The sequence below is a fragment of the Petaurus breviceps genome, unplaced genomic scaffold, assembly GCF_028583685.1.
Source record: "Petaurus breviceps papuanus isolate PSGF00001 unplaced genomic scaffold, PetGlider_PUasm1.0 171, whole genome shotgun sequence".
Lineage (NCBI taxonomy): Eukaryota > Metazoa > Chordata > Mammalia > Diprotodontia > Petauridae > Petaurus > Petaurus breviceps.
This window is the reverse complement of record NW_027185754.1, coordinates 25,682,849-25,709,402: the sequence shown is the minus strand read 5'-3', so window position 1 is coordinate 25,709,402 and position 26,554 is coordinate 25,682,849. Positions and strand designations below refer to the sequence as shown.

Below are 26,554 nucleotides of genomic sequence, written 5' to 3'. Positions count from 1 at the left end.
ATCAAGTAACATAGTAGAAAGGGAGAAGAGAAGACAACCCAGAAGAGTCTGTAGGAATCCTACCATTAGTGGGCATGACCTTGATGAAGGTCCAGTAAAGGAGACAAGTGAGGGGTCAGCTAGGTAGTATGTGAACCAAATTGATTCCATCTTGTAAAACTGATTCCATTTTGGGACCTAAGTTTCATTTTCCCGTAAATTCCATCTGCTTGTTAATCATGGGAATTGAGTGACATTCTGTTTCACATCCAGAAAAGTCCACCTGCTCACTCTCCCTACTACCAACTCTCAATCAGATTACTTAATTTTGTCTTTTAATTCATACAATTCTGTCTCTCCCTGTATTTAGCATCCAGTGTCAAACTGAGGAGGCCTGGTTCCAATTTGTTATGCAAAAGGCATGCATTGCTTAATAAATCAATATGCTTGGAAGCTTGAGCCTTTGTTTCCTCAATTATTGAAGATTTTGGCACCACAGTTTTTGGCACAGGTTGAAATATAGGACCCTGATCACCAAAAGAGTCTTTTATAGAAACCATAATAGTCTGGTTAACCTTTCACTGAAGGACTTTTTCACAGAAGACTGCCCTGGATATGACATCTCAATTTCAGTTTTTCCAAGCTAAAGTAAACCCCCACTTTGTTTGCTAGGGAAGGTAAATCCCATACATTGCTTGCTGGGAAAGACTGCTAAAGCTCCTATGTCTCTGGGAAAGGCAATCCTCCATACTCCCAAAATGCAGGGAAAGTAGATAGCCCAGGGAAGTCCCTCTAAGGGAAAGATAAAGATAAGCCTCCTCAATGTAAGAGAAATCCCCTTAGGGAAACCAGCTGGGGTAAACCTCCACATGGTTGGGGAAGTTCCCTTGGGGAAATTGTGATATCTAAGAGTAGCATCCTGATGGGAAACTCCCTGGAAAAATGTGCAAGAAAAGAGTGCACTGCCCAACTGACACCCCCTTAGGGAAATTCCCATACAGTAGTGGAGGGGGTAACTAAAAGATAGAGCTTTCAAATTATGATAAAATATATAAAAATCCAAATGGATCACAAAATTGGCCTGAGGAAGAGACAAATTGCAGCAAATTAAAGACTTTGAGATTAGACTTTTAGTAGAAGATAAGGCTTGCAAGTATGTCTTATCATTTTGTTAAGGAAGTTGGACTAAACTGTATTGTATTGTTATAGGCAGATTTTAGCAGAATTACCTCGGAATCTCTGAAAGTGATTTTGAACCAAAGAGGCAGAGCCTCCTTCAGAGCTGTCCTGAGAATGAAGTCTATTTCAGAATGTCTAAGAGAAGATATTTCCAGGGACCAGACAACTGCATGGGACATCTGGGACTCAAGATGTTGACTAAATAAACATTGATAGTAGTTTACTAGGATACCAGGAGACTTGATTTTATTTAATATTGATGATCATCATTATATTGTTTTAATTTTTGTTTCATGTTTATGCTATTTTCTTGGTTACCTTGGTCACTTGTAAGTCTCTCCTCCCAAAACTGATCTATTGTGATTCATCTAAGTATGTTTGATCTATAGCCTGATTTAGTTTGCTTTTAGTTTACTTAACAAAGTTCACATAAAATCATTATTTTTCTTTTCTCTTTTCCCCCCGAGGCAATCAGAGTTAAGTGACTCCCTCAGGGTCACACAGTTGTAAGTATCTGAGATCAAATTTGAACTCAGGTACTCCTGACTTCAGAACTGGTGCACTTTTCACTGTATCACCTAACTGCTTTCATTATTGTCCTTAAACTCTGTATTAGTTGTACTAAGCTAAAAGAGAAGATACTCCCCAGTGATCTTTTCTTGTTACATAATGTTGATGGTGAGAATAAACACATTAAAAACCTTGTAAATTTGGTTTATATTTAAGTGAACCATGGGAGGAATGGGCTGGCTCCTCCCCAATGAATCCGAAGAGGCACCTGAAAAAACTGTGGGAACTGTGTGAACTGAACTTACTCCATCTTGTAAAATTGACTCCATCTTGAGACCTAAGTTTCATTTTCCTGTAAAATTTACCTCCTTGCTAATGATGAGAACTGAGTAATATCCTATTTAATATCCCAAAAAGTATACCTGTTCATTCTCTTCACTCCCAACTAAAAAAACCTAATCTTATCTTTTAATGAATATAAATCCATCTCCCCCTGTATTCCTGAGGAAGCCTAGTCCCAATTTGTTGTGCAACTGGCATTCATTGCTTAATAAATCAATGTTTGGAAGCTCGAACCTTTGTTTCTTCAGTTATTTCAGATTTCACTTACCACAACAGGAATGGGACCAGGAGAAAATAGTGTCAAGAAAACCTAGAAAGAAGAGAGTTTCAAGGAGAAGAGGGTGATTGACAATGTCAAAGACCACAGAGAGTTCAAGAAAGATGATGACTGAGAAAGGCCATTCCATTTGGCAATTAAGAAATCATTAAAGTAACTTTGGAAAGAGCAGTTTGAGTTGAATAGAGACTGGCAGCCCAACTGAAGAGAGTTAAGAGAGTGAGAGGAAATAAAATGGAATCACCTTATGCAGATGGCCTAACATCAAGGGGTTTAGACACAAATAAGAGGGAAGATAAAAGATGAAACCTAGCAGGGATGATTGAATCAAGTGAGGAGTTTTTCAAGGATAGGAGAGACATGAGGCATGTTTCTTAGCAGTAGGGAAGCAGCCAGTAGACAAGAGAGAATGATGATAAATGAGAGAATGGGGATGATAGAAAGGACAATCTGCTAGAGAAGAGAGGGTAGAATTTGATCACTTGTACATGTAGAAGTATTTGCCTTAGCAAAAAGAAGAATCACCTTTTCATGTGAAACAGGGGTGAAAGACGAGATAATGGCAGAAGGGTGATGAAAGATTAGGAGAAAGGAAGAAGGGGGAGCTTTTGGTAAATGACCTCAATTTTTCAGTGAAATATGAGGCAAGTTTCTCCATGGAGAGGGTAGGGCAGAGGGAACAGAGAGAGGTTTGAGGAGAAATGAAAAGGTTTGGAAGAACTGTCACATTAAGTGAGAGAATGAGTTATTTGGGGAGGTGTAAAAGGGTTGCCTTGTAGATGTGAGGACCCAATTGAGATTATTCAACATAAACTTGTAGAAGAAGTACCCTGTCAGGATGGTTTCAAGAATGCCAGCATATGCATAGTACAAAAGGCTGATGGGTGCACTGGAAAGAAGATGGATTTTGGTATCAGAAGTTCAAATCCTAGTCATTACTTACTATATGAATGATTTGGGGCCACTCTTTGGACCTCAGTTTTTTTCCTTTGTAAAAAAGGAAGAAGTTGTACAAGCATCATAAAAGCAAGAGCTAGAAAGTACTTTCAAGATCATTTAACTTATTAGCTTCCAGTTCCATGATTTACTCCCAAATGACATTAAAATGTTTTCATCCTGTACCACGTCACCTCCACTTTGCTAGAAAATGGGATAAAATTATCTCTGTAAAGAAAAAATAGTTGCAAAACCCACATACTTTGTTTCTTTTTCAAGTTTTAAGAAAAGCTTAAGAACTTTTCTAATTATTTTAATTTCTACAACATGTAATTAAATGTTAGATTTAAAAAATTTGTACAACAAATAGCAACATGGTCTTCAAGTACAAAATTCATTTTCTTAAATACTTCCTTTTCAATAAATCTAAATTTGTTCCAAAAAGCTATAGTAATTAAAAGGTACAAGATGCTAGTGAACTAACACAACTCATTGACAAAGAGATATAAATGAAATGAGTAATTATTCCAAGAGCTGCTACTAGGGTTGTGATTATTGATGGGGGTCTATTCTATACTTCTGTAAGTTTTCCAATAAATTTATCTAGTTATTTCTGTGGATGCTCTATCACTGTACTGGACTATAAGCTCCAAGGGGCAAGGACCATATTTTTAACCAAGCAATGTATCTTTCCAGATTCCCAACATAGTATTCTGCCAACATATAACATTTGGTTTTAAATCCTCATTATATGCTTCAAAAAAAAGTGATAAATGCACTGGGAAAATAATATTATTAGTCATACTTTTACAAGTCTCCTATGTTTCTAGGCAACATTTAAACATTCCACAGTAATTCTTTACCTGATTATTACAATTGCCAATAATGAGTGCATCAGCCAGAGTCAACTGTCCTACAATCATCCCTTGCTCCAACAAGGGGGCCCCTGCTTCAGCCAATCGGTTAGATGTGATAACAATGGTATTGTCATCATTTAAAACCATGACTGGATCTGCCTAGAAAAAGAACCAATCACAAGTAAATACACAAAAATGTTTACAAAGGAAAAGACTTTCAGATGCAAACAATTAGGTTTCTCTTTTCGGTGCAGATAGAGACATACACATACACACACTCTATATTGTAAAAAATGCACCCATACACATGCATAGCTTGACATAAACAAACATGTAAGCCAACCTCAATAAAGGCTGCAACCTCCTGAAGTACCAGGTTCCACTCCACCTGATCTTCAGTATTAAAACGATGAGTGTAATCTTCAATTTCATCAGATAGTTCCTGATTTTAAAAATCCACAAAGGAATAAAGATTTTAGACAACTCACTTAATGGTTATCTGGACATTTAAAAATCACTAATACTTGAAATAATGGAATGGACATATGAAGGCAATCTTATTTTGAAAATATTGTCATCACAGAAACTCTTAAAGTACAGCCTGAATGACTATATCCCAGGGATATTACTGATAGATTCCTATTCTAGTACTGTTTGAACTCGATGACCTCTTAGGATCTTTTCAATACCTTTCAACTCTACTCTAGGATTCTATGATAAATCCACTGCAAAACTCCCAAGAAGAAAAGAATAGAACCTAAACATGCCTTTGATTCAAAACTAAAATATGGCACTGTTCATTCATGAATAATTATTACACCCAACAGTTCAGATGCCACCTCCTCCTGACTACATAAGTTAGAATATAAATACAGAGGAATGGTCCAAACAGAATATCAGAACAGAAAAGAAAAATGGGAAAATCCTTCTAGGTGGGGGTGGAGGGAAAGGAGGTGTTGGGGAATCAGGGAAAGATTTATGGAAAAAGTGACACATGGATAGACATTAAAGAAAAGTAAAAATTTTGAAAGGCAGAGATGGGAAGGGGGTGGAGGTAGTGTTCTCCAGGCATACCTGTGTATATGTACAAGCATGGGAAGAGGGCAGGATGAAGCAAGTAAATAATGGCTAATCTAGTTTGACAGAAAAACAGAGCAAATGAAAGTTAATGAGATAAAGCTGGAAAAGGAGACAGGAATAAAATTGGTGGGGAGCTCTTAATGCCAGGCTAGTACTTAAATTATTTTTTGTTTGAGGTATCATTGATTTTTGCTATTACTCTGTCATAAAGAACTAACCTAGGTTGTAAGAACAACTGAGACTATGGAAGTAATTTTAAACTTCAATTTGATACCCCCAAAATGGGACCATCCACAGATAGATAAATGACTTTCAGGCTACTGTATTATTATTACTCAGGAAAGAAGTTAAAATCTTAGCTAAGTTCAAGTTCAATTACTTATCACTTTATTATATATATATACATATATATCTAAATACACACACATACATATATATATAAAATCAATAAAAGATAAAATAGTGATAATGAAGTTCCTCATCATTCCAACCTCCACATACCTTGACCAGATCCTTCACAACATCCATTTTATTGAGGAGAAGGCAAACCACTATAAATCTTGCATAGTACCGTAGCTTCTTAACTACCAACTCGGGTCTATAGCAGGAAAAGATAAAATAGCTCATTTAAAAAAAATACATATTTAACCATCCCTGTTTTCCATGGTATTTCATAAACCATTATATCATCAAGATGTCAGATCTTATAATGAGATATAATATAGTAGTTTTTCCCAAACATTCTCCTTTTGTGATATACTTGTGACAATATCTGAACTGGTGAGAGAAGGTGGTGGCCTCATATATTCTGGCAGTGCTAGTGGCACAGACAGGACTTGAAATAGCTTTGCCTATGATACATAAAAGGAAATAAAAGAAATAAAATAAAAAGTCCATCATAACTTCTTTGCCATGGGTTCATAATAGATATCAAAAATCTCCCAAACCTAAAGCAAGCCTCAAGTTAGGGTCTAGTTCTGGAGGGTGGAGAAATAAGGAGTTTTTATGGAGACAAGAAAAGAAAAGGAAGGAAAGATACACATGCACACACATACACATATACATTATACACACATACATACATACACACAATACATACATATATACACACATACATGTATATATACATATATATTTTTTTATACAGCATAAGCCCCAAAAAGGGAGAAAAGGGGCTTGGTAGGAATACAGCAGGGATCAGAAGCCCACATGGGGAGTCTGGAATGAGAAGTATATCAAAAGCAGTAGGCAAATTGTATATACTACTTTGCTGAGAACTGCATGCTTACAGGGAAGTTTGATTTAAGGTTACCTAGAGAGGAAGTGAAATTAAAGGAGTACTTACTGGGCTTAAAAAGAATAAAATGAAGCTGGGGAGATCCATAGCACAAGTACAATAAGGTGTGGGGTGGGGGGTGCGGAGAGAAGGATAAAGAATCTCTATGATCCTATGAACCTGTATGATTAAAGGCTGTATGAGTGAAGAAGGATGAGGCAGCACCTGGGCATGCTTGTGGCTGGCATCATACAGATCTCTACAAGTATTAATTGATCTGAATTTCACTCAGGAGTATGTACTAAGACATTTTTTTTTTTGTGAGCTACATAGCAAATGGCAAGTAAAAGATGCACGCCATGCTTAAATTATAAGGCATTCAAGTTACTTTGAGAATCAAGAGAAAGGTAAGGACATTAAGTTAAAAAAAATGGAAAAGAAAGTTAGGATTGCTACAAGACACAAATTAGCCCTTTAGAACACACTGGTTTAATCACAAAAACTAGCTGGCATTGTTATTACATAGAACGTAGTGATGAAGATTTTATCTTTTCTCAGTCTCCCTGAAAATAATGGATTTCCCAGTGTTACCTTGAGATAACTGAATTCATACCATAATACTCATTCTAAGAACTTTGTTCTATTCTCAGCACTGCTACTTATTAACTATGTGATTTAGAATGTCAGCTAATTTCTTTAAAACTTAGTTTCCTTGCCAATAAAATGGGTATAATAACATCTGTGTTGTTTCAAATTTCAAGATTATGAAGTACTCTGTAAAATTTAAAACTCTATACTAATATAAAGGATCATCATCATCATCCCAAAGGTTTTCATTTCCTCATCATATGAAGGAACAAATAATGAAATTTCTTATATATTCTTACATATTTTTCTATGTAAACATATAAGTATAGGTATGTACATACATACCTATACATATTCTGTAATCATTGTCCTGTGGCAATTTCATAACACTATGTTGCAACCAGGCAATGAAGAGACTATATTAGATAACTTGTGTTTGCTCTAATGAGGCTATTAAATTTCAAGAAGTACAGGCAAGTTTTGTTAAAGAAAGTATAAGTAACAAGAAAAGCCATTCTCTTCTTTATTTCATACTCAGGGTTATCTCAAGAATTTTGAAAAGAAATATTCCTATCAACGAATCAAAAGTCATAAAGTAAGCAAACATTTAATTGTCAAGTTAGCTTCAAATCTTTCCTCTCTTTTTATAGAATTCAAATTTAAAGTTATTCAGCTGAACACAAAACTATCACAAAAATTTGAGCTTTTCTACCTAATTTTTTTATATCATTCAATTCAATCAATATTAAGCAACTACTCTGTGTGATGCACTCACTTAGATGCAGAAACTAAATAAAGTGCAGTTCATGAGTTTTAGATACCATATTTATAAACTGATAGGTATTGTGTTACTTCCACCATACCTGTCCTCTTTACTGACTTGAGAGTAATAAGATCTCTGTCTGATTGCAGAGTAGAAGGAAAAGGCCTCATTCAGATAGCTGGTCTCAGATGTACGCAGGCTGTAGGAGAAATATATCATCTTAATTCTCTATACCTGGGTGTATCTCAAACTCTCCAAATATATAGGTACTTGGTTCTTCTACTGTCTACTAAAATACTGGAGCTCCTTTTCTATACTATAAGCTCCTCAATGGCAGGAAGCACATGTTCTTGATCAGATTTCAGCTCAAAATAAGAAAAACTTCCTAGAAATCAGCACTGCACCAAAATAAAGTGGACTGCGTTGGAAAAGAACTAGTTATCTATCATCTTCAAACAAGCTGGATGACCATTTGCTGGAGAAGCTGTAAAGGGTATTCATGCTTCAGATATGGGTTAAACTAAATGACTCCTTGTGCTCTGAGGATGAATAAGATTCTTCAAGGTAAAAAAAAAAAACTTGGGAAACTGTCAAACAAGCAAAGCTCATCTTTAGGATCCTTCACCTTCACACTTTTTGAGGTGTGGGTCTCCTGTTTGTGCCACCCAGTCCAATAGTGAGGGACTATTCTTATGTACTTAACTTGTCCCACTGTAGTGCTTTAGCCAGGCCAGCCCTTCCTAGACTTTTTGGTTATTATTGCTTACAGCATATTATTAGGCCAATACATTAACATACCATTGTTTTTTAATGATTCCTCGAATGATAGGCATCTATATACTTTGCATTTTTGTTACTATAAAAATTATGAATATTTTAGTGTATATGGAGCTTTTTTTTCTGTTTGACTTAGGTATTCTTAGAATACACACCTAGAAGTCAAATCTCTGGGTCATTTTAAAAAGTGACATTTTAGTCACTTTCTAAGTATAATTCCAAATTGATTTCAGGAACAGATGCACTGATTCATCTATATCCCCCAAAGGAGGATCAATAAAACTGTCTTTCCATGGCCCTTCCCACACAGACTACTTCCCTCTTTTCTCATCTTTACCAATTTGCTAGGTATAAGGTGGAACCTCAAGGTTGTTTTGATCTGCATCTCTTTTTTAGTTTTGATTTTTTTCAATTAGCAAAAACCTCTCCCTCTCAAGCCCTTCCCAAATGAGAAAGAAAAACAAAAACCCATTACATGTTTGGTCAAACAAAACAAATTCCTGCATTGTCCACATCTTTTAAAAAAGAAATCTTTAACTGTACTCTTGAGTCTTTCACTTTTCTATCAAGAGATGGTGGCGAGTTTCATGAGTCCTCCAGACTCATCTTTGGTCATTAAACTGATCATAGCCCCTAAGTTTTTCAAAGCTGTTTGCCTTTACAGTATTGCTGTGACTGCATAAATTGTTCACCTGGTTCTGCTTACTTCACTCTACATCAGTCTTTCCAATTTTCTCTGAAACCATCCCTTTCATCATTTCTTACAACACAACAGTATTCCATCACATTTACATACTATCTTGTTTGATCATCCCTCAATTAATGGCCACCCCCTCAGTTTTCAATTCTTTGTCACCACATGAAGAGCTACAATAAATACTTTTGAACTTCTTAGAGTTTGTTTTACTTAGGACTGTCCCCTCCCTTAATGTGCTCTCCTTATTTTCCTCTCTCCTGTTTCGTTTCCCTCCCTTCGTTTAAAAAAAAAAATAAGCAATTGGGGTTAAGTAACTTGCTCAAGGTTACACGGCCAGTTATTTCTGGGTGTGGTGCTAAGTATATGAGCCCGGATTCGATCCCTAGGTCATCCTGATTCTGGGACCGGTGCTCTTACTCGCTGAGCCACCTGGCCGCCCCTCGTTTCCCTCTTGGGTGAAATGTTTTTCTGTTTCCGTGTATGTATAGGGGGGTGAGGGCAGGTGTTTGTGTAATCCTCTCTCCTCTGGCCAGGTGAGATGAAAATGAGGTTCAAGTGTCACACTCCCTCCACACCCTTTCCCTCATTTTTTATATAGACTTCTATTTATATGCCCTGATTACAAGATTATTTTCTCCATCCTTCCTTGCTCCCCAGTATGTTCTTCTTCCCCTCTCTTTCCATTCTTTGTTCATTCATTAAGGAGTAATAGAACTGTATGCAAGCTCTCAGTCTAATTAATCTCCCTCTATGATCCCTGATGATAGGGTTCTGGGGGTGGGGAAGGTGGGAAGAAACAGGACACAATTATCATCAACTCATATCAGAATACAAGCAGTTTGTCCTTTTTCAGTTCCTTATGACTTACACTCATGTTGACCATTTGTGTTTCTTTTGACTCCTGTGTTTGCACTTCAAAGTAGATATCTATGCAGCTCCTTTTCAACAGGAATACTCAGAAATCCTTTATTTCATTAAAGGTTAATTTTCCCCTAGCAGCATTAAAATAAGTTTTGCCAGCTAAGTTATTCTTTGCTATAAGCCCATATCCTTTGCCTTCTCAAATACAGTATTGCAAGTCTTTCATTCCTTTAGAATGGTGGTTACTAAATTAAGTGTGATTCTGACTGTGACTTCTCAATATCTAAATTCTTTCTTTATAGATTTGTTCTTAGAACTGGAAGTTCTAGATTTTAGCAATTTTGTTACTGAGGTTTTCATATGGGGGGGTTTCATTCGTGAGGTTAACTGATGAATATTTTAAAAATGTCTACCTTGGTCTTTGGTTCTAAGAGATCTGGAAAGTTTTCTCTTAAAATTTCTTGAAATAGAATGTCACATCTCTTTTTTTGGTCAGAGCTTTCATGCAATTCAGTAACTCTTAAATCATCTATTCTCAATTGCTTTTCCAAGACAGTTGTTTTTGCTATGAGAGACCTTACATTTCTTCTACTTTTTCAGTCTTTTGATTTTGTTTTAATATTTCCTATTATCTCATGGATTCACTGGCTTCTATATGGTTCATTTTAATTTTCAAAGAATTTGTTGTTTGGGTATAATTTTGTACCTCTTGTGACAAGCTGTTAATTCCCTTTCTGCTTCTTCCTCCTATAGCTCTCATTTCTTTTCCAATTTTTTCCCCTCTAATACACTCATTTTATTGATTAAAAAAAACTTTTTTAAATTCTTGCTTCAACTTTTTCCAGCTGAACTTGTTGAAGATGTGTTTTTCTTTGAGATTTTGCTTGTAGATGCAATGGAATCATTGTCTTTTTCTGGGTTTGTACCTTGAACCTACCTGTTACCATGATCATTTTTTATGGTGACATTCTTTTTCCCCCTCTTTCTTCTAGCCTTTTTCTGACTTTGAATTTTATGTCAGGGCTGGGCTCTATGTATTACTGAAGGGAATGGCTGGGCTAGTCTTGCTGTAGCTGTCTTGGGGTTTTATTAGTTTTGTTGAGTGTTTTGTTATTCCAGGATCTTAGAAACAACTTGGGGTAGGTACCTAAAAACTTTTAGTGCTCCCAAAGTGATCTGATCCAGGGCAAAGTCTAATTTTTGCCCTCAGAGTCTGATATCTACAAGTTCCTGACTTAGGTTTGATCTGACCCTGTGGGATCACCTTATCTGAAGTTTTAGTAGAATGCTCTGCTACCAACAAACAACTGGAAAGCCCTGTTGGTTCAGAGTAACAAAATTATAGGCTCCCTTTAGATCTGAGATTCCTATCCTGGTTATTCTGTTGCAGGAATTGAAAACTGAGTTGAAACTGAAGACCTTCACTTCAGTCTTATTCTCCAAACCAGCGGACAGCTAGCTGTTCACAATTGTGGCTTGCTTCTGACCTTTTTTTTTGCTCTGTACATAGCCCTAGGCTATGTAAATTCTCCTCATGTTGGAATGCCATCCCCTGGCATAGGTCCCCTCCTCACATACCCTGGATCTGTTACCTAGAAAAGGATAATGAGCAACAGAGCTCCACATTGGCAACTTATCCAGCACTCTGAACAAGCTTCTCCTCTTCTCTATGAGATCCATAATTTCTTCTTGCCCTGGTACATAGGCTCTTCCTGTGACTGTTCCTATCTATAATCCACCCCCAATGGCCACAGACCTTGCTGTCTATCTTCCTATGACAACATGAACTGGAAAAATGACTTACAATAAATTTTTTTCTTGGATTTTCCAAGTAGGTTTAGGATTTGTCATTTTAAAGATCTGTTTAGAGGAACTGTGGAAGACAGCTCACTTTAAGTAGGTTTAGGTTTTGTACATTTTAAAGATCTGTTTGGAGAAACTGTGGAAGACAGTTTACTTTAATTCTTCCTGCTATTCTTCCACCATCTTGCCCCCCCCCCAAAAAATTTCTCTGAATATTAGTGACATGGAACAATCTTATATGTAGTTGCTAATTATCTGCAATTCTTCTGAGAACCATTTGTTCCTGCCCTTTGACCATTTATTTCTCAGAAAATAGCTTCTGACCTTATTGTGTTTGTTGCCTATGTATCTTAGATCTATCAGACTTTTCTAAGAGATAATTGATTTTATTTATATATATTCCCAGTAAATTGTTCCCCTTTTTTCATTAATTTTGTCCTTGTGAAAGTTTTTCACTTTCATGTACCTGAATTTATTTATTTTATTCTCTGGCATCTCCTTTTTGTCTTATTTAAGAATTCCCTCATAATTTTCCACTATTATCTAGTAAAAGATACTTAATCTGGTTCTTATAATTTTTTTAAATCATAAGAACTTTAATATTCGTTATTTTTGCTAGTTGTTTTGTATCTAACTAATTCACTCAAAGTTATCGAAGTCTCAGTTTCTTTGCTGTTTCTCTGGGATTTTCTAAGTAAATCATCATGTCATCAATAGAGTAGTTCTGTCTCCTCTTTTCTATGTTTATGCCTAAATTTCTTTCTCTTATCCTATTGCTATCACTAGCATAATTCCATTAGTTGACAACAGGGAAAGGAGACATCCTAGGACAGGTTTTTCTCTAGTCATTCCCTAGATAGTTGTTATATCCTAAAACAGTTTCCAATCTACAACTTACTAATCAAAATTCATCTGTCTTTTTTATCTCTTTCTTCCATGACCTTATTTTCATGTAGTTTTAAACATAATCAAAGTTAATGTGCTCAAGTGAGTATTAAATACTTATCCCTCTTCATCAGACCAACCCCGGACTACTTGACTCCTCAGTCCTTAGCTACATTTTTAGCAAGGTGACACCAAAGTTTATCCAGAGATGGTAACCATGCCCCTCAGGTAAGAGAAGACTGAGGTGAATATTGCTGTTTTCAAGCATTTAAAGGGTTATTGTGGAAAAGTCATATTAAAACAAATTATATTTCTTTTTCCTTGGGTTTGAAAGGGAAGAACTGAGAACAAGGGGTAGAAGTCAAAAAGAAAACTTTGGCTTGATAAAAGGAAAAGCATCCTAAGAATCTGTCCACAAAAGGAATTGACTATTTTAGTGAGTTCTCCATTACTGAAAGTCTTTAGGCAAAAGATGGATGACTTCTTCAGAATACTGTAGAAAAGATTCCTGTTCAGAGACAGGTTGGACTAGATGACATATATCTCAAAGATTTCATGGTTCTGTGGGAATTTTGCCAATGAATTTTAGGAGTTGCCTAACCTCTTGGGCTCTGAGTTTTAGTGACTCCCAAATAAGCAGTTCTGTACATTAACAAAGGCATTTCTGAGACAAGAGATGCACTTTTGACAGCACCCAAAAGAGGGCTAGTCTTAGTCATATATCATGGACTTGTACATTATAGAAATTAGAGGGAATTCCAGTGATAAGGAAATCATTATGCTCAGAAAAACTCCAACTTACCAACATCCTTCCTAAAATGCATTGCCATGAATCAGCCACAGTATCCTAGATATGATCCAAGATTGAGCACAAGGACACTATCACCGCTCTCATTCTAGACACTATGCTCCTATTAATGCAGGCCAAAATGCTAATGCCATTCTAGGCTGCAATGTTACAGTACTGGCTCCTGTTTGAGCTTATAGTTCACTAAATATTCATATATAGCTATACCTACCTTATCTTGTATGTGCAAAGCTCATTTTTTAACTTAATAAAAAAGTACCATTAATGAAAGGCAGACTCCCTAAAACGTGGTCTCTCCTCTTTGCCAGATGTCATTGTTTTAAGGATATAGTCAACTATAAAATGATTATCACCACAGTCATCTCTTTTTTGTTATTTTTGGGGAGCAACTGGAGTTAAGTGACTTGCCCAGGGTCACACAGCTAATCAGTATCTAAGGCCAGATTTGAACTCAGACTCTCCTGATTTCAGGACCAGTGCTCTATCCAGTGTACTACCTAGTTGCCCCACACACATCATCTTTTAATAAATACCACATTACTCTGTAAGTTTGCTGTTTTTTAATATATATGTATATATATATATGTAATATATATAGACATATAGATATGTATGTGTGTGTTATATATACACATACAAACACACACACATTAGAGCTCCTAGGAGAGTAATAAAGTCTCCAGACAATTGAAAACTCATTTGTTGGAAATGATGAGCAGACTCCTAAACACTACATAACAGGTCTGCAAAGACAACCCAGGAAGTATGGAAGTCTCCCAGAGAGACCAGTGGTTCCTTGATATGTATTTTAGTGTCAGTCACTTCACATCATCCCCATCTGTTCTTTGTTTTCTAAGCCCTTAGAATGTTCTGTCTGATTAGTTGCTCTCTTCTTACACTAGGAATCGAGGTTAACCCACACTTCAACTCCTACATGTTTTAATTCACTTCTCTCAGTATAACACATGAATCTATATATAAGTTGTTTACTTACTAATAATGGTAGTAAAGCTGTCCAATCTTGGAAGCAATTTCCCCTATCTGCCATCGCTTCAAGCCATACCGATTATCCAAGACTTGACTGTTTAAAAAAAAAAAGTTGGGGGGAGCAGACATGAGGATTGAAGAACAGGGAAGAAAACACCAAGTTTATAAATACAATACACTTGTACTAATCAAAATTTTTTAAGCAATCCCAAAGCAGCTATTTGATCACTTCAAAAAGCATTCATTATCTAGTCTTAAAGACTCCAGATGGGACAAGTGATATCTAGTACAAGCTAAGGAAACACCCCAAAGATACAGCATGTTAAACAAAGTTAAAATTAATGCAAAGTAGGATCATGCTTGGCATATTATATTAGAAAATTCTAAATTCAAGACTGCCACTATGTCACCTTGATAAAGTTATTTTTAAAATTAGCAGGGTTGGACTAGGAGCCCTCAAAGGTACCTTTCAGCTTAAAAATTCTGTGAATTTGTCATTCTATAAGTAACAAGGAAGCTTATTTTAAAATTTAAAAATATGGTCTATTCGTCATAGGAGTTCTTTCTGCACTATTACAAATGTTAAGAAACATTGCTGTAAAGGTTAGATAAATGTGCTACATTTTCAAATATTAATTTTTACATTTGTTTCTTCCTATTCTAACTTATAAAAACCCAACAATAAACCATTACTATCATTTGTTCAGTAAAAAAAAAACACAAATGAGGCAGGACAATGAAATATGATGTCTCTGACCATTAGAATAATGAGGATAATGAGGATCACAATCAGAATAAGAGCAGAATTACCCTAGTTGTCTAGTCATTCACCTGAGCCTTCCTACCATCTGCCATCACCAACCTGTTCCTCACTACCTAGACTACCATCCTTTACCCACACCTAGACTCAACACTTGGACCTCCATATTCAGGTCTTCTTGAATTTATGCACCAGTCCATGAAGAAGCTAATCCACTCATCTTTGGAGATCCCACTCAAGGCCCAACCCAATGACTGCTGACTAAGGGTATACAACCTAGTAAGCTATATCTATTAGCTACCCCTAGAAATGAGACCATACTCTGGTATCACATTCCATCCAACTGTCTCATCATCTGCCTGATCCTTTCCCAGTGCACACACACCCCATTCCATTTTCATGTCCCCAAGAAAAACAAAAACAAAAACAAAACCCTCCCTTACCTAGTCATCTCTTCTCTATGTATATCATATTCCCCTACTAGAAGATAAGGTACTTGATAGTGAGGAATCTATTTTCAAAATATTGTTATTCCCAGAGCTTACCACAGTACACAGTAAATATTTGATAGTTTTTTTTCATTTCATTCACTCATTCATTCAGCCACTAATCCTCTAAAATATATTCACTATGCCATCATAGTGTGGAGGTCACCCAGATTCTTGAAAACTACAATAGTACAGCTAGTAGATCTTAGTCAGCTGAAAATACTTCCAATACTACTTCTCCACACCCAACAGATTATGTATGAATAATCTTAGACCATCTTAACTTACTAAAGAGGGTTCAGCCCCTGAAGGCTAATCAATAGATGACGATTTTTATGGCCATAGCAATTTATGAAAATTAAGTTACCACCACAAGAAGTAGCAGTAGTAGTCTCTACAAATACTTTGTGGTTTGCACCAATGATTTCTGGCTAGAAAATCTAACAGGATTCATTTTCTTACCGATGTTGTTGTTGGAACTTCCAGAGTTTGGTGTAGACATCAAAAGTTCGCCCAAAATAGGACTGCCACTGCTTTTGTCCATACTGTGGCAAATCTCTGTAACAGCAAGGATATATTTATTTGTAAACTGCACCAAGTTAAACATTTTTAAAATCACACAAAATTTTAATACAGGCAGTTCAGAAACACTTTTGATGAGGTTTTACTAAAAAAATGTGGCATATCATGGTAGAAATAAGGATGCAATAAGGTCACCTATTAATTGACTATAATTTGATCACCTTGTATGTTTTTCTCTACATAGGAATGTGCTTATTCTGAAGATATGAAGTTCCCAGTTTTAAATGCATATTGTACATAGAGAAAACCAACATGGCATCATGGGAAAAGGACAGAAGCATTTACTATGAACAAGGTAATGTATCCAGTCAAGAGATCTGTGTTCTTTTTGTTTGCTTGTTTGTTTGTTGTCTTTTTTGGGGGGGAGGGGAGAAGGCAGGGCAACTGGGGTTAAATGACTTGCCCAAGGTCACGCAGCTAGTAAATGTTAATTGTCTCAGGCCACATTTGAACTCAGATCCTCCTGACTCCAGGGCCAGTGCTCTATTCACTACACCACCTAGCTGCCCCTGAGAAATCTGTGTTCTAATCTAAAGTGACACTATTTGTGTAACCATGGACGAATCATTTAATGAAAATAATAGCTAACATTTATATAGCACTTTAAGATTTGCAAAATACTTTACAAATATTTTCTCATTTGTCCCAACAGCAAGCTACTATTTTACAGATAAAACCCAAGAGAGGTTAAGTGACCCTCCCAGATCACCTAATACCCACCAGGTATATGAAGTGAGATTTGAATTTAAGTCTTCCTGACTTCCAAGTCCAACATCTCATCTACTGCATCACCTTGCTACATCTAAACAGCTTCTCTAAGTCTTAGTTTCCTCATTTGTGAAACAGAAAAACATACTACTAATGTCTCAAAGGGTTGTTTATAAAATTGTAAACAATAAAAAAACCTATAGACTGTGAGTTATTTATTATTGTATAAACACAGATGATACTCATTCATTCATTCACCTGACAAGTTTCATGGTTTTTAAAATTTGGAATACTTCACAAATTTGCATGTCATCCCTGTGCAGAAGTCATGTTAATTTTCTCTGTATCATTCTAACTTAGTATATGTGCTGCTAAAGTGAACATTGACAACTACTTTTCAAGTACCTACTAAGTCCAAAGCCTTGGATTGGGTATATGGAATAAAAGGCCCTATTCTCAAGGAGTTTACAACCAAAACAATGAATGAGAATTGCTTATTTCAGACTGTTATTCAACCAATACTTCAGAAAATTTTTTTTAATCTCTCTTCTTCACCTTTGTTTAAGGAAAATCTCTAATAATTTCATAAACAAGGGCAAACCACTAACTAGACCGAATGATGGATTCTCTGCTGGCTTTTATACCCAGTCAGTCAATAAACATTGATTAAGCACCTACTATGAACAAGAAAGGCAAAACTCCTGCCCTCAAAAAGCTTAAAATCTAATGGGAGAAGACAACACACAAATAACTATATACAAACAAAGCTACTGACAGGACACATTGGAGATAATCAACAGAGGTAAAAGCATTAGAATTAAAGTGAACTAGGAAAAGCTTCCTGTGGAAGGTGAAATTTTCGCTGGGACTTGAAAGAAGTCAGAGAAGTTAAGAGGTAAAGATGAGAAGGGAAACATTCCGGACATGGTGGGGCAGAGGAAAGAGATAGCCACCGAAAATGAGTAGAGTCAGGAGATGGAGTGTCTTGTTCAAAGAACAACAAGGAAGCCAGTGTCACTGAATCACGGAGTATGTGGAAAATGTAAGGAATAAGACTAGAAAGGTGTAGGGATAGGTTAAGTTATGAGGGACTTGGAACAACAAACAGGATTTTATATTTGATCCTGCAAGTGGTAAGAAACCTCTAGGGTTTATCAAAGAGGGGAGTGACATGATCAGACCTGTACTTTAGGAACATCACTTTGACAACCAAGTAGAGGAAGGATTGAAGAAGGGAAAGACCCATGGCAGGCAGACAATCAGCAGGGTTGCCTGTTGTGTAACAAGGAGATGAAGGCCTGTACCAGAATAGTGGCAGTGTTAGAGAAGAAAAGGAAGACTATGCAGAGATGCTGCAAAGTAAAATCAACAGGCTTAGCAAAAGACTGGATATTGGATTCCAAAGTTCTTCAGAGAAACCTTAAGAGTATCACTTCTGATCTCCATGTGAGTGCTTGCCTCATGTGAGCTCTCCATGAAAGTCTTTTATGCAAATGTACATTTGGCATTTGAACAACATGTCCAGCCCATTGGAGTTGTGCTCTGCAATAAAGTTTAAATACTTGGCAGTTCAGCTTGAGAAAGGGTCTCAGTGGCCAGTACCTTATCTTGCCAAGTGATCTTCAGAAATTTCCTCAGATAATTCAAATGGAAGAGATTCAGTTTCCTGGCATGATGCTGATATAATGTCCAGGTTTCATAGGCATACAGCAATGAGGTCAGCACAACAGCTCAGTAGACCTTCAGTTTAGTAGACAGTCTAATACTTCTTCTCTCTCAGTTTCCTTCAGTCTCCCAAAAACTGAGCTAGCTCTGGTGATGCATGTGTCAACCTCATCATCTATATGTACATTCCTGGAAAGTACACCGCCAAGGTAAGTGAACTTATCCACAGCATTCAAAATTTCTCCACCATTTACTATAACAAGTGGTTCCATGCATGGATGGTGTGGTGCTGGCTGGTCAATAACCTCTGTTGTTTAGGTATTTATTGTTAGGCCAAAATTAGCACAAGCATCAGAGAACAGATGCATACTTTGCTGCATCTCAGACTCAGAGGCTGCACTGAGTGCACAATCATCTGTGAACAAAAAAACATGTACCAACTCTTCCTCCACTTTAGTCTTGGTTTGTAGCCTTTTCAAGTTAAAACAATTTACCATCAGTGCAAAAGCTGACCTTGATGCCATTTTCATCTTCATTGAAAGCATCTGACAAAAGTCTAATAGTGCCTTATTGATACTAAACTTGAGTGAAGCTCAGGTAAGAGGAGTTTCTTTATCTAGACAACAGACTGGAAGGAGGATCTAATGTTAACCAAGGCAGAAGAAAGAGAATAACTCAAGACCCCTGCCGGTTGAGATTTCATTCAATAAAAAATTTGCTGACATAGAGTTAATGGTAGAAAAGTACAGATTATCTGTTTTTTCCCTATTTGTTCCTGTAGACATTAGGACCACTTAGCCTAAAAGACTACATTTTAGAATATTATCATTATGAATATAGTATCAAAAAAATAACTGACACCAAGCAATAATTGTAACATCAACAATATAATATTTAAAATTATTACAGTGATTGACCAGTGTCAAAGGCTGTAGAGAGGTCAAGAAGGATAAAGAAGTTAGCCACAAAAGAGAGGAGGGATATGGGATGAGAGCTAGCAGGGATGGATGGATCAAGTGAGTCTTTTCGAGGATGGAGGAGACATGGACATGTTTCTTAGCAATAGGGAAGTAGCCAGTAGACAAGGAAAGAGTAAGTAAAAGAGGGGGGATGACAGAAGGGGCAATCTACTAGAGAGGAGGAAAGGGAATAGGATCACTTTGCCTGTAGAAATATCTCTCATGACAAGAAGTCACTTCTTCATGTGAAAACAAAGGTGGAGGAGGAAATAATGGTAGAAGGCACTTGGGTAATGTAAGATGAGGACAAAGGGAGAAGAGGGAGCTTTTGGTGAATGGCCTCAATTTTTCAGTTAAGTATCAGGCAAGTTTCTTAGCCTAGTTAGTAACTATTGGTAGCTCTTAGTTTAACTTTTTCCTGCCAAATCACAGAATAACCAAATGTTAGAGCTAGAAGAAGCTATGGAGAACTAATCAACCCTTTCACTTTACAGTTAAGAAATGAGGCTAGGAGAGGGCATATAACTTTCTTATGATCACAAGAACATTAGAGATAGAAGAGACTTTAAGTCAATTCAATTAATGGCTACAAGTCGAAGTCACAAAAAGTATGATTTTTTTTTTTAAACAGTCCCAGTTTTCAAAGAGGTTACATTCTATTAGGAAGGAACATAACAGTCACAGAAATAATTAAATGTAAATCGTGGAAAGAAAGTACAGTAGCAACTGAAAGAGTCAGAGAAAGCTACACAAACTAACACCTAAACTGAGCCTGGAAAGATGATAATGATACAGAAAGGCAAGAGGCAAGAAGGGAGTGCATTTTAGGTATGTAGAAGAGTTAGTGCAAAGATATGAAGAAGGGAGACAGTCTCAGTCTCAGAAAAGAACTGGTTCAATTTAAGTGATACACAAGTAAGATTGTAAACTTATTAGGTAGGAATCAAATTGTGGAAACTGTACCTTAGAAAGATTATTTTGACCATGACATGAAAGTTGGAACACTAATGAGGAGTCTATTAAAATAGGCCAAGAAAAGGATAAGTGATTAACCTCAGGTGCTGGATATTTAGTGGAGAGAAGAGAATAAACATAAGAGACAATGTATGCAGTGATGTTACAGGCCTGTCAAGAATAGACTGTATGTTGGAGGAACTGAGAAAAATTTGGATTGACAGAGTGGGCCAGATTATTTAGGTTCAAAGTCTAAATAGAGATTATCCATGTGTGATCATGCAAAACATATAAATAATAGTCAAGTGAAAGAAAACATAGACAAAAAAACTCAAGAAAAATAAGGTAAAAAAAAGTTATGTGATAGTCTATCATGGAGAATATGAAATTTTTTATAACTAACTGTGAAATGGCAACATCTTTAACAGCTACTAAGAAAAGGAAATAAGCATTTATTAAGTTCCAATTTGTGTTATGCACTATATTAAAAAGCACTTTACAAATATCTCATTTGAGCCTCACAACAACTCTAGGAAGTAGGTTTGCTTTTATTATCCCCATTTAATTTTTTTTTATTTTTCAAATGCTTTATTAACTTCTGATTTACGTCATTCATTTCTGCCAGATTTTGAGTTACAAATTTTCTCCCTGTTTTTCCCTTACCCACCGCCCCAAAATAGCAGTCCCACAGGATATCCCCTTCTCCAATCTGCTCTCTCCCATATTTTCTCCCATACCCCTTTCGACTTTTCCAGTGGATCTCTATGCCCCAGTGCCTGTACATCTTATTTCCCAATTACATGTAAAATAGTATTAATAACAGTATATACATATATACATACATATTTGAGTATTTCATTTTAAAACTTTGAATTCCAGATTCATTCACTGCAGTATAGGTTGTACATGTGTGGCTAATGCTAAAAAATAACATAGTAGATATATTGCAAAAGACTGACTATATTTTCCTCCCTCCTATCCTACCTCCCACTTGTTCTATTCTCTACTTTGATCCCATCCCTTTTCAAAAGTGGGTGCTTCCAACTTCCCTTCCCCCCAGCCTGCCCTTCCTTCCATCATCCTCCCTCTCATCCCCGTCCCCCCCTACTTTCCTGGAGGGTGAGATACCCTATTCAGTGTGTATTTCATTCCCTCCTCAAGTCAAATTCAATGGGAATAAGGTTGACCCATTCCCTTTTGCCTTCCTATTCTTCCCCTCCACTGTAACCATTTTCCCTTGCCTCTTCTATATCAGATAGTTTACCCCATTCTGTCTCTCCCCATCTCCTCTCATTATATTCTTCTCTCACCTCTTAATTTCACCTTTTAAGTATCATCCCTTCCTGTTAAATTGGTCCTGTGCCCTCTATCTATGTATACCTGTAAACATATATACACATATTTACATATGTATTCATATGCCCATATACCCTCATATATAGACATATATATATATATATATATATATATATTTCCATTCCCTTCAACTACTGAGGAAAGTTTCATAAGTTACAATCATTGTTTTTCCATGTAGAAATGTTAATAGTTCAACTTTGATAAGTTCCTTATGATTTCTTTTCCCTGTTTACCTTCTCATGCTTCTCTTGCTTCTTGTATCTGAATGTCAAATTTTCTATTCAACTCTGGTTTTTTCAGCAAGAATGATTGAAAGTCTTCTCTTCCACTGAATGACCATATTTTCCCCTGAAACATGATACTCAGTTTTGCTGGGTAGGTGATTCTTGGTTTTAATCCCAGCTCCTTTGACCTCTGGAATATCATATTCCAAGCCCTTCGATCCCTCAGTGTAGCTTCCAGATCCTGGGTTATCCTGATTGTGTTTCCACAATATTCAAATTGTTTCTTCCTGGCTGCTTGTAATATTCTCTCCTTAATCTTGGGAATTCCGGAACCTGGCTATAATATTCCTAGGAGTTTTCTTTTGGGGATCTTTTTCAAGAGGTGATCGGTGCATTCTTGCAACCTCTATTTTGCCCTCTGGTTCTAAAATATCAGGGCAGTTTTCTTTGAGAACTTCCTGGAGGATGATTTCTAGGTTCTTACTTTGATCATGGCTTTCAGGTAGTCCAATCATTTTTAAATGATCTCTCCTGGATCTATTTTCCAGGTCAGTGGTTTTTCCCATGAGATATTTCACATTGCCTTTCTATTCTTTCATTTGTTTGGACCTGTTTAACAGCATCTTGATTTCTCATGAAGTCATTAGCTTCCATTTGCTCCAATCTAATTCTGAAGCAATGATTCTCCTCATTGAGCTTTTGAGATTCTTTTTCCATCTGGCAAATTCGTCTTTTTAAGGCATTCTTCTCCTCATTGCCTTTTTGAGCCTCTTTTGACATTTGAGTTAGTCTATTTTTTAAGGTATGATTTTCCTTAGTCAGGCTGTTGACTCTCATTTTGTAATTTCCTTGCATTGTTCTCATTTCTCTTCGCAATTTTTCTTCTATTTCTCTTATCTGCTTCTTAAGGTTCTCTATGGCCTGTAACCAGCTCGTATTTTCCTTTGAAGCTTTTGGTGCAGGAGTTCTGATTTCACTGTCTTCCTCCTGTTCCATGCTTTGCTCCTTTTAGTCCCCAAAATAGGAATCTAATGTTGGAATCTTCTGTCTGCTTTGTTTCCTTTGCCTGGTCATGTTGGCCCTCAGTCACTTGACTTGGGGCTTTTTGCCACAGTAGGACTCTGCCACCAGACAGGAGAGCTTTCGTCCCAAATACTGGGGTTTTCTCAGCTGCCGGAGGTATTAATTGGGTGCCCTCTCTGAGGTCTCCACACACTCTGACAAGGTGGACACACACCTCAGGACCTCCACCCTAGACTGCAATCCAGATCCAAGCAGGTTAAAGCAAGAGCGATTACCCCTCAAACTGATGCTTGGTCCCCCTAGACTCTGCAGGCCAGAAGCTGAAGCTGCCACGTGGCGCTGGCTGGCTGTGCCGGCAGTCTCAGCGTACACTCCCACTTACTGGGTCCCAAAGTCCAGACTGCACTGACCTCTCACTTTGTCCTTCGTATCTATGTGTTAATAAATCTGGAAACAGTCACAGCTGTTGCTGATCTGGAGTCCCTCCAGCCGGTGGCTGGTCAGGCCCGCCCTGGGGCTAAAGCCTTGGCGTGGGGCTGGGCTTGGCTCCCAGAGCACTGAGCTGGCCAATTCCTGCTGGCCTACCAGGCTTTCGTCAGCAGGAGGTTAGCTTCTCTGTGTCATTTTGTGGGCTCTGCCGCTCCAAAGTTTGTTTAGAGTACCCTTTTTACATGGACTGGGGAAGGTGGAAACTGGAGCAGCAGGGAGGTCCTGCTTCTACTCCATCATCTTGACTCCCTATTATCCCCATTTTAGAGTTGGGAGAGAACAGCAGAAGTTAAGTGACTTGCCCAGGGTCACAGAGCTTGTTTCAAAGACTATATTTGAATTCAGCTCTTCTGAAGACTCCAGACTTAGCACTCTATTTACTATATTAGTTAGCTGCTTCAGAAGAAATAAATTTTTTTTTCCATACTGCTTCCAAACTAAGTCACAGAATGACAGACCTGGGGTATTAGAGGTCATTGACGAATCCTATATACTTTAATTAAAAAAAAAAAAAACCACAACCTTTCAGAACATCCCCAACAAATGATCACATAGTTTCTCCTTTCATGAAAAACTTTATATGAGCAACTACCTGCAAACTCATATTAATTCAGCACTAACTAGTAGCTCCAGAATATAAAGTGCTTCTAAATAAGACCTAATGGTAATTTTGCAAAGATACTGCTTTACCACTTTTGAGGAGGGACAGGGTAAAAGGAGAGAGAATAGAATAAACAGGAGAGGGAAGATTAGGATGGAGGGAAATACAGTTTAGTAACAGTAACTGTGGAAAAAAAATTTTGAAGCAAGCTTCTCTGGCAAAGACCTCATTTCTCAAACATACAGAGAAGTGAGTCAAATTTGTAAATGTAGCCATTCCCCAAGTGATAAATAATCAAAAGATATGATCAGTTTTCAAATGAAGTAATCAAAGCTATCTATAACCATATGAAAAAATACTCTAACTCACTATGGATTAGAGAAATGCAAATTAAACTCTATTAAACCTCTTAGATAGGCTAATAGGACAGAAAAGATAAAATGACAAATATTAGAGGGGATGAAGGAAAAATGAAACTTTAATGCACTGTTTGTGGAGTTGTGAACTGATTCAATCATTCTGTATTGCAATCTGGAACTCTGTCTAAAGGGCTATAAAACCATGCAAACCCTTTGACCCTAGCAATACCACTACTAGGTCCATATCCCAAAAGAGATAAAAAACAAAAAGGAAAAGGTCCTATATGTACAAAAAAAATTATAGGGTGCTTACTTAGAAAAGTGTGTGATTTGACCCGATGAGACTCTGGGCAGCCATTGAGTCCCCCCGCTTTGAAAACCCAGATGTTGATACTTCCCTTTCTGGTAACTGTGACTATGTATAGATGTAATGGTCAGACAGTTGGAGGCCTATCTACTTGAAATGTTTCTCTGTCTTCTTGTAACTTCTGTCAGTATACTCTGAAGTTCTGGGTGCTGACTTTTTCCCCTGAACTAGGTAAATTATATGTTTGATTGATTAAAGCAAGATTGTTAACCCATTTTGAGTTGCTTTCCTTTAGAAAAGAACCTGTGTTGGCAGACACCCTGGGTGTTCTGTGGTGCTTGCTGCTACAAATGGCATCCATGTACAGGATCTGAAGACTAAAAGAAAAATATGGGGACTGGGATAATTGTTTGTTTCCCAGTTGTGGTAGCTGTGACTCTATGGAGCCATGGAACAGGAGAGAAGAATGGCATGCATGCTGACTTCACTGAGCTGAGAGCAGGAACTGCCTGCATCAGGACTGGAGCAGAAGCCAGGAGTGGCTTCCTCCTGCAGGAGGAGAAGGAACCCAGGAGTTCAGAATTCAGCCACCAGACAAGAAAAGCACTGTGCAGCAAAGCAGGAGTGTTTTCTTGCTGCATCCCACAGTTTGGGACCCAGGGGGAGGATGGACTTGTGTCTGTAGTGGGTGGGGTGAAGGGCCATGAACCCCCAAGGAACCCACCCTGTTGCTAAGCCTGCAAGGGTAGCGTGAGGGTAAGAACACCCCCCTTCCCCCAAGAGAACTTTATTTGGACATTTTTGTTTTGGATTGATGAGATGCACCAGAATGTACTTTGTGTTTGTTTAAGGCCCCCTGGCCAATTTGGTAACCAGTAGTTATCTTGAAAATATGATGTCTTTATTTTGTGAGGATTAAGTAGGTACCTAAGAGATGTTAATGCTAATTCAAATGTATATTGTCTATGCTATGGGCATTATGGGAATGTGAATTTAAGATCTTCCCTGCCCCTAGACCCTTTGATAGGCTTAAGTGCACCTGGAGCCTGTGGCTGGAGGTTTGTTTTTCAGGAGATACTTTGTGATTGGGCAGTGGGGTCAAGAGGTTTGTTACATTCTCTGAGCCAGGAGAAGGCTATATAAACCTTCAAGTGAGGCTTTGAAAACCCAGATGTTGATGCTTCCCTCTCTGGTAACTGTGATGAGGTATGGATGTATGTAAGGGTTATGGGATTTAAAGATCTCCCATGCCCCATGGACGTGCTGACATAGCAGAGCAAGAAAAAAAAAAAAGCCGAGCTAACGGTCCTGTGGTTGGCAGTTGGCGGCAGTTGCCTTTTTTTTTTTTTTGAGTTAGGACTCCGGCTGAGCACTGCCAGGGGCCGGAGCTGCTGGGAGCGCTCTTCCAGGACGCTGGGTGGTTGCTGTGAGTGGGGAGAGGAGGACCTTTGCCTGAGGTAGCCTGTTCTGTTTT

General features: G+C 37.5%; 1 protein-coding gene and 1 non-coding gene across 6 annotated transcripts in view; both read right to left on the bottom strand.

The window, feature by feature from the left end:
- The window catches only part of SCAI (suppressor of cancer cell invasion), a 206,783-nt gene that overhangs the window by 59,220 nt on the left and 121,009 nt on the right, over window positions 1-26,554 (bottom strand). For all 5 annotated transcript variants that reach the window (XM_069082770.1, XM_069082771.1, XM_069082772.1 and 2 more), the window contains 6 exons: window positions 16,316-16,411; window positions 14,613-14,699; window positions 7,888-7,986; window positions 5,662-5,758; window positions 4,424-4,522; window positions 4,087-4,239 (listed from right to left, as the gene is read on the bottom strand). In XM_069082770.1, the coding sequence (XP_068938871.1) occupies window positions 4,087-4,239; window positions 4,424-4,522; window positions 5,662-5,758; window positions 7,888-7,986; window positions 14,613-14,699; window positions 16,316-16,411 (631 nt within the window). The remainder of the gene's footprint in view (window positions 1-4,086; window positions 4,240-4,423; window positions 4,523-5,661; window positions 5,759-7,887; window positions 7,987-14,612; window positions 14,700-16,315; window positions 16,412-26,554) is intronic.
- On the bottom strand, window positions 17,422-17,525 carry LOC138157322 (U6 spliceosomal RNA). The gene has a single exon (XR_011167360.1). It is a non-coding gene; the product is annotated as a U6 spliceosomal RNA (small nuclear RNA).